Genomic DNA, 9438 nt, shown 5'->3' on the forward strand with positions numbered 1-9438 from the left:
AGCAAATGTAACCTTTGACCTGTTGTTAATTTGATAGCATCGAAGTTAAATAGTAGGGTAACAAAAGCATGCAACTAAACCTAGTGACTAAGACGACATTTTATAGAAAACTTTTAAGGTACCTTTATCACTGAAAAAAATAAACTTAGCGGAGTTTTAGAATATCTTATTTTATATACAATCTAGATGTAATCTACATCATTATATTTTAATTGTATATAGTATAGACTATTATTGACTATAAGTATAGACTATAGATCTAGATCTATATTTTAATTTTATAAAGAATAGAAATTTTAAGGTAGCCTTTGGGCCGCTTTGGCTTTGCCTTTATTTTTATCACTGAAAAAAACAACAACGGCGGAGTTTTTGAATAGCCTTAGTAGTAATAGTAGGCCTTACCTTATCTACTTAATCTACACTACAGTCTAGATGTAGTCTACATCAGATCTGTTGTCTAGATTCGCACAATGGGGAGTGGTTTGACGAAGGTTTTTCAGTATCCCCAGTGTCATAATTGTCACTGGGTACGACGCATTCCTCTACTACTACGTCGGGGGACGGGCTAGATAGAGCCTAGCTCATGGGCGCAAGAGAGCCACCCGACTCAGCCAGCGAAGGCCGTGCCAGTCGGCCCAATTTTGCCCATTAGAAAGACCCGCGAATCAGCCGAGTGTCAGAAAAACCCGACTAGCCCTCAAGTTGGTGTCCAGCGCTATCCGCTTTTTGGAGAACCTGTGGGTCTCTTACTCACTGTAGCCCCAGGGCCCACAGGAGGGGGGCTGGACATAACCCCTTTGTTTGCCTTTAACACTTGCCAGCTGCTCATTCATCAGCAGCAAGCAACCAGTACCCTTGGCCACCCCTCTAAGGAGCGGGGTGTTCACTCAGCAACCACGATGAGGTGGTACTGGAATGCAGAGCTATATCAGATCTAGATCTATATAAAAGTATATTAGATAGATTATCATTATATTATTTATAATTATTTGAATAGATCATCCAGATCTAGAGTCTTATAGAAATTAGACTCTAATAAAGTCTTTATTAGACTATATTAGAGTCTAGATTAGCATCCTTACTTATCATAGTATTATCTAGACATTGTGCTGATATGTTTATATTATATCATTGTTTGCTGTGAATGTTTCTGTTACTTAAAAATAATGGTCTTTAATGTCTATTTTTATCAATACAAAGTCTCTATTCATTCTTTACTACACACAGAATTACTACACGAGCCTTGCGTGTAGCGAAGTCATACAGTATATAATAATAATTTTGTTTCCTACATAGATCACGCTCTATTGAGAAGAATTACCAAATGTTTCAATCTATCTTTGAGAATTGTTAACCTCAAGTAATTCTTCATTAGTTTGAAGCGTGAGAAGCTTCTTTCACTAGATTCCATAATTATGGGTGTTGCATAATGCTGTTTTTTTTAATCTCATGTGGGATTGGTGTTTTCCATATTGAATGACACCCCAGAATGATAATTTTTGTCTATATATTTCAGGAGATTTGTATTTTTTTCTTCTTCTTCTTCGTTCTCATTGTTATGTCAGAGTGTTCAGATGACTAGACCAATACATGAGATGAACTACGCAGTGGCTTTCAAATCAGGGAGCTCTTCATATAGTTTTCTTTCTATTGGGGTGTTTTGGGGCCAGTGTCTTATACAGGCCTCTTGGTGAGCAGTTTTGGAGGACGTGGTCGGCAAGCTCTGGTGATACTCCACATGGGCAGATTTCACTGGTTCCAATTTTGATCTTCCGGTACATGTGTTGTCGCATTCTGTTGTGTCCGGTCCTGAGTTGAAAGATTAGACGTTGGTCTTGTTGGGATAGCTTATAGTAAGCGTCATCTTTCTTGTGATTTGGATGAGGAGATTTGTATGAGTTTTCAAAAGATTTTAATAATTTCCGGATATTACCAGGACTTTTTTGTATATTTTGCAATTTCAGGAGCTCCTGGTAAATCAGGAGGCCGTAGGAAATCTGTTTTAAGTTATAAAATGGTTTAATTTAATAATTTATAAACCTACAATTAGTAGGGTGAAAGTGCGGGGCCCACTGCGGATGCATAGGTTGCAGTGGCTTAAGGCCGGCCTTGCAAAATAGCAACGTATGCTACGCCACCGGTCGACTTATAATCTCTCATACAATGACTAGCTAACCTCAAAGGCAGGCCTACGACTTTTAAATTTTGTTTTTCCAATGATTGTCATTAGATCCAGCTAGACCTAGTCTGGAGTCTAGACCGTCTAATTTGTTAGTACCGGTAGTAATTGAACAAGCTGGAAATCTTGGATAGCACAGATCAGTAATGACCTTGAAATTACATGATCACCACATCATTGAAAGGCACAGATTTAAAAAGAAAAAATTAATTATGTTAAGTATGTTAAAAATATCTCTTATTTTTCTGATGTTATTGTTATGAACTGGCTTGCATGACTTAGTCAGAAACCAATTCATGGACTGAGCTCAAATATCTAGTTAAGAAGATTAAATTGATATGAAAACATTCTAGTTCTTTCTATCTACATTGGAAAAGTGCAGTATTTCCACTAGTCTTTGCAAACCTAGATGTGACCAACATATTTTGTCACATCTGATGCATAACATCATAATTTTTTAATTAGTCTTGCCATTGAACAAGCATAATGGGCTGCTGGCTGCATTTTTAGCGGCCCCTGAAAGGGGAAAAGACTCTATTAGTTTTGTGCGAAATGTCTGTCCGTCCGTCCCGTTTAGATCTCGTAAACTAGAAAAGATATTTAAAATCCGACATCACAATATTTTAGACCATTCAAAGTTCTGATGCAACAGCTACTTTTTTTTTTTTTCTAAAAGTGAAAAATCTAATTTTTAAAATCAGTTATGCAAGCAGTTTTTTTAAAGAGAAAAAGCTAATTAGTATGCATTATAAGTTAGACCTAATTTAAAACGAATAGTAATCTTGTAAACTTTATTTTCCTGAACTTTTTTTTTTAATTGCGGAAATGTTTTTTTTTTTTGAGGATCCGAATAAGAGATTGAGCCTTTTCAAAACAATTAGATCAATTATAAGACATGGGTTAGGTCAGGGGAGGCACAGTGGCTGAGCGGTAAAGCGCTTGGCTTCTGAACCGGGGTCTCTGATGAAGACTGGGATTTTCAACTTGTGGAATCTTTGAGCGCCTCGGAGTCCACTCTTTTCCCCATCTACCTGACATTAGTTGGGGAAAAGTAAAGGCGGTTGGTCGTTGTGCTGGCTACATGACCCTAACCCTAACACAACTCCCACTCAATCACCAAAAAGTACATATGGCATTTTATAAGATATATATGATATTTTCAAGCTTCAAGTAAATATGTCATGTTTGAAATCATCATTTTATGTGATAATGTTTAAATCTCTACTTTATTTTCCAGAACATTTTTGTCACAAGGTTTTTCATTGTCAAAGTCAAATCTAACACTTGGTCACTTTCATACATCACTTCCTGTAATGGCAGACACCTCAGAAGCTGGTAAAATTGCAGCAGCCAACAAAGCAGTGGATGAAAACATCAAAGAGGGTCAGGTTGTGGGAATAGGAAGTGGGACAACAATTGTGTTTGCTGTGAAAAGAATAGCAGAGAGAAACAAAGTTGAAAATCTCAACCTAATCTGCATTCCAACCTCATTCCAAGCTCGGCAGCTTATCAATGATCACGGTCTAACTTTAGGCAGTCTTGAAACTTCCCCAGATATTGATGTAGCCATTGATGGGGCAGATGAAGTTGACAGTGACATCAATTTAATCAAAGGTGGTGGGGGGTGTCTAATGCAAGAAAAGATTATTGCTTCATGTGCCAAGGAGTTGTTTATCATAGCTGACACTAGGAAAAACTCAGAAGTCCTTGGAACTTCCTGGAAGAAAGGGATTCCCATTGAAGTATTACCAATGGCATATCGGCCAGTGCAGTTAAAAATTGCCCAACTTCTAGGAGGAAAGCCTTTGTTAAGAATGGCTTCACAAAAAGCAGGTCCAGTTGTTACAGATAATGGCAACTTCCTGATTGACTGGCAGTTTGAAGGAAAGCATGATTGGTATGATGTTGACAGGATTCTTCATAATGTACCAGGTGTCATAGAGACAGGTTTATTTCTAAATATGACAAAAACTGTGTATTTTGGAACACCTGATGGACAAGTGATTATAAAATCAAAAAAGAATTAATGCTCAAGTTCAGCATCTTACAACTGCATGAAAAACATATTGCTTTATAACTGGAGGGAATTTTTTTTAGTACTTTTCTTAAAGTAAATCAGTTCTACAATTTAAAAAAAAAGCCTATTAGTACATGAAGCATCAATCTAGACTTGTCCAGCAAGAAATGACTAGGATAAAGTGAACTCAGAAGCATTATTTCAGTTATGCAAATATAATGTCAGATTGTCAGATACATTTTTGAACTCTAAGAAAAAATGTTTCATAGTACCGGTATTGAAATGCCATCAAAAAATAAGTTGAAAACATATATTTACTTATGATATATTTTTCCTTTGTGCAACTAAGTTAAAAATAAATTAAATTTACCATCATATTATTGCAATTGCTAAATTACAGTATATTTTTTTACTTATCACTGAAATTATTTTTCTAGTCATTTGCATTTCTGGAACTTAATTCTTATTATGCTTTCTTGGAAAACTTTTTTTTTTGGCTTCATTTATTGTTTCTTTAATTTAAAAATATTTATTTTCTTTGTATTTTTTATTTACTGTAAAGTAAAACTTGCTAAATTAAAATAAGCAACATATTTATACTTGTTTTTTTAATTAAAGCTTACACTATACAAATTTAATACTTACATACATTTTCATAATTTTTACTTTTTTAAAAAATTTTACTTTAAGGTTAATGAGTTAATCAAGTTAATTTTAGGCAATTTCAATTTTCAAATATTTGTAAAAGTAAATTCTTGAAACCACCTACATCCAGATGCTCTCTTCTATGTCAGTTAAAGCCAATTGGCACCTAAGCTGGTCTTTAAAGCGTTTTCATGGAACTCCTCTGCCACATTATCCACCTTTCAGCTCACTCATCTAATGTACCTGAAGCTTTATATAATTTGGTTATAATTTGATAATTTGTTTCCATTTCTATCAATTAGCTTAATAATCTTTTGCATTGTGAAGTGTGGGTTTATTCATTCCTGCAATGTGAGATGTGACACATTCATTCTTCTAATGTGAGATGTTACACATTCATTCTTCTAATGTTAGATGTTACACATTCATTCTTCTAATGTGAGATGTTACACATTCATTCTTCTAATGTGAGATGTTACACATTCATTCTTCTAATGTGAGATGTGACACATTCATTCTTCTAATGTGAGATGTGACACATTCATTCTTCTAATGTGAGATGTTACACATTCATTCTTCTAATGTTAGATGTTACACATTCATTCTTCTAATGTGAGATGTTACACATTCATTCCTGCAATGTGAGATGTGACACATTCATTCCTGCAATGTGAGATGTGAGACATTCATTCTTGTAATGTGAGATGTGACACATTCATTCTTCTAATGTGAGATGTGACACATTCATTCCTGCAATGTGAGATGTGACACATTCATTTTTCTAATGTGAGATGTGACACATTCATTCCTGCAGTGTGAGATGTGACACATTCATTCCTGCAATGTAAATGTGACACATTCATTCTTGTAATGGCTCAATAAATGTCATTCTTCAATTTTCTTCTTTCATTTTATAAAATATGTTTGTTTCATGTAATAATGTCTAAAATGATGCACAATGTCTAAAACTCATATAGTTACCCTTCACATAGAAGATATAGAGTATATTAACTATGGAAAATTTGAAATGTTTTCTTAAGCATCAGTTACTTTGACCAGGGTATATAAATGTGATCACAAGTTTTATAACAACAGCTGTTTATATCATCCTATAGTTAGTACAGCTGTTGTTTGTTTGCCTCATTCTTTGGCTGGTGCATCTGTTATCACATTCTTTAGCTACTACAGCTGCCATTTATTTTATTTCTTTGTATAAGTATCTGTTTATTTTTTAAAAAAATAGAAAACTTTTTATCTATGTTTGAATGAAAAGATCATTTTATCAATACAGATTGAGCTCTAGTGGCCTTGACACATTCTGGAATTATTTCCTTGTTACATTTATCTCAAAAACTTACTTGCTTCTCATTTATCTACTAAATAAAAAATAATTTTCATTGTGTTTTTTTTTTTGCAGTCAAACTTTGGTGACAGTGGTACAATAACTGCTTTCTGTTGAAGACCTATTCCACATAACTATGTTTAAAGATATTATTTTTTTGATTTTTTAAATATTTTTTATAATGAATTGTGTGCTTTTTTGTTTTGTTTTGTTATCAACACCAGTTGTTTATTTCAATTTTTTCTTTTGTACAGATATTCTCTAGGATTTTTGTTTTACCTATATAACTCAGGGCATTCTATTATTGAATATTCTTTATAAAGAGGGGTTTTTTTTTAATTAAGATTTTTTCATTCATTCAAGTTTGGGGATTAATCTGTTTTTTTTTTTTTTTTTTTTTTTGTAATCTTTATACCGACACACACAATAGTTCAAATACTTTATGTAGCACCAATATATTTCAAATTTTAATATTAAAACAAATGAATGGTGTTTAAAATGTTTTTGTGAGACTTGTTAGCCTTTTCTCTAATGACATCGATAGATAGATAGATACAAATGGTACTTTTTTTTGTATACAATGTTTAATTGTATATGTACGTTTCCCTAATGGTTAAAAAAAATGTTTTGTTTGGTATACAGACTGTTCAGCTGTCAGGCATAAATTTAAATAATTACCATACTGTTTGTTTTTATTAAACATTTTTCTGGTGCTATCCTAAATTATAAAAACACTTTGACTCTCATTTTTCATAAGTAGCTTTATGGGCCGAAATGTCTCCTAAGCACAGATCACGCAGCAATACAATGGCTGCTTCGTTTAAGAGCCATGAAAGTCAGATGGATCGAGCGTCTGCAAACATGAATTTGAAATTCACCAGGATGCTAATGCACTATCTCGACGACCTTGCAAAACAGAATGCAAACACTGTAAGAAAGTCAGAATTTATCGGAACACTTTTCTTGTTCTAGTAGTTCGTGGAACACATAGTCTACTACTATAGGCCTCGCTGAAACACTGAGTTAAAGGATGTGAACGTGGGAGAACATTGATGCGGCTGGAATGAATGTAGAACAATTTTGATTTTTTTGTGTGTATGGTATATCGGTTCATTTTAGGCCATGTCGTACCCTTTTTTTCATGGGTTCTCTTCTCTACTCGGGTAAATACAAACGGGACTTTAAAATTTAAGTTATACAAGTTATAATTTAATAAGTATTGAAATCGGTTTATTTCGAGTTCGAATATCAAACATTTCTAGTTATGGTTAATACAAACCCGTTGTACATATATGTATACATAGCATGGGCGTAGCCAGGGGGTGGGTTTTGGGGTTCAAAGCCCCCCCCCCCTCGCAGGATCGGATTAATTAAGTGACTGATTTTTGCTTTCATTCTGTTTATTTTAGAAGAGATTTTAATACTAAACCATCACTTGCCCCAGCGCAGCCATGGGAACCCCCTACCAGGGAGTTTTGCAGTCTAATCCCCCTCTTCTATGTAACGAAACCCCCCAAAAAAAAAGAATGCAAACGACAATCCCAAAATTCCAAGAGCAAAGCTAAGGAAGATTTTGATTTTAAAACCCCCTCAGAAATTTACGATAAAATCCTCCTTCAATATAAGACTATCCATACATCAGTCACCAGATTCTATGAGCGTATAGCCAAGAGGGGTTTTGTGTTTAAAACTTCCTCAACGGGGTTTAGAGCTAAAAACCACCTCTTCTATATAAAAAAGCAAATTATCCACTCAAAATGCTATGAGCGGGGCCAAAGGGGTTTTGAGTTTAAACCCCCCTCCAGCAGTGGGGTTTAAAGCTAAAAATACCTCTTCAATATAAAAAAAAAGCAAATTACACTCAAAAATCTTTGAGCGTAGCCAAATAGGTTTTGAGTTTAAACCCCCCTTCAGCGGGGTTTGAAGCGAAAAAAAATACCTATTCAATACAAAAAAGGAAATTACACACCTCCAAAATCTATGAGCGTAGCCAAAGGGGGTTTTAGTTTGACTCCCCCACACACACACACCAGCGAGGCTAAAAAAAAAAAACTCTTCAATATAAAAAAAGCAAATTACACACTCAAAATTCTATGAGCGTAGCCAAGCCAAAGTGGGGTGGGGTTGAGTTTAAACCACTGGCGGATCCAGAACTTTGGAGTGGGGGGGGCGATTTTTTTCCAAACCCTAACACTAACGCATAAACGTGCATACAGCGCATGCGCACACACACACACACACGCACACACATATATATGTATATATATATATATATATATATATATATATATATATATATATATATATATATATATATATATGAGAATAAAAAAAACAAGCATTTCTCAACCTTGGGCGAAAAACAAAACAAATGGGGCAGCGCTATAAGGTTCTCTGTTGAAGTTCGGGGCGAAGCCCGACGCCATAAGCGTTTTCTTGCTTTTTTCACTGCAGAAACGCATTCTCCTGACAAGTACAGCTCATTATTCATCAATGGAGTTCGGGGCGAAGCCCCGACGCCAAAAGCGTTTTCTTGCATTCTTCATTGCAGAAACGCATTCTCCTGACATCTACAACTCATTACCCATAAATGAAGTTCGGGGCGAAGCCCCGACGCCAAAAGCGTTTTTTTGCATTCTTCTCTGCAGAAACGCATTCTCCTGACATCTACAACTCATTACCCATAAATGAAGTTCGGGGCGATGCCCCGACGCCAAAAGCGTTTTCTTGCATTCTTCTCTGCAGAAACGCATTCTCCTGACATCTACAACTCATTACTCATATATGGAGTTCGGGTTGAAGCCCCGACGCCAAAAGCGTTTTCTTGCATTCTTCACTGCAGAAACGCATTCTCCTGACCTGAAGCTCATTATTCATACTATTGAAAAACGACCTTTCGAATAATGTTGTACTTGAAAATATTCTAATTTGAATTTATAGGCCCATAATACATTGCAAATAAAACCGATTTGTTCCTTGAAAAGATAGGATACCCCACGTATTTAGATTTTTGCTTTCAGGACCGCCGCCGAAAAAAAACTTATTCGATAAATAGTATTCAAGAAGACTCTAGTATATATTGTGAGTAATAGTCCCAAATTTATTTAGCTAGAAAAATATCAGATTGAGTAAAGGTTGGGAAAAGGCGACTATGAAAATGTTATTTGAGTTTAGAACTCATCTCAATCATGACTCTTATACTGAAAAATTTCGTTTGAATTCTAACTTTTCCAATGCAAAGTCTTTCTTAAAATA

At 35.0% G+C, this 9438-nt stretch overlaps 1 protein-coding gene across 1 annotated transcript; it reads left to right on the forward strand.

Moving 5' to 3' along the window:
- LOC106064560 (ribose-5-phosphate isomerase-like) lies at positions 1–4503 on the forward strand. The gene is made up of 2 exons (XM_013223139.2): positions 1–118; positions 3417–4503. The coding sequence occupies exons 1-2, from the start codon at positions 69–71 to the stop codon at positions 4204–4206; spliced, it is 840 nt and encodes a 279-aa protein (XP_013078593.2). The 5' UTR covers positions 1–68; the 3' UTR covers positions 4207–4503.
- Positions 4504–9438: the final 4935 nt, after the last annotated feature.

This window comes from Biomphalaria glabrata, chromosome 6 (genome assembly GCF_947242115.1).
Source record: "Biomphalaria glabrata chromosome 6, xgBioGlab47.1, whole genome shotgun sequence".
NCBI lineage: Eukaryota > Metazoa > Mollusca > Gastropoda > Planorbidae > Biomphalaria > Biomphalaria glabrata.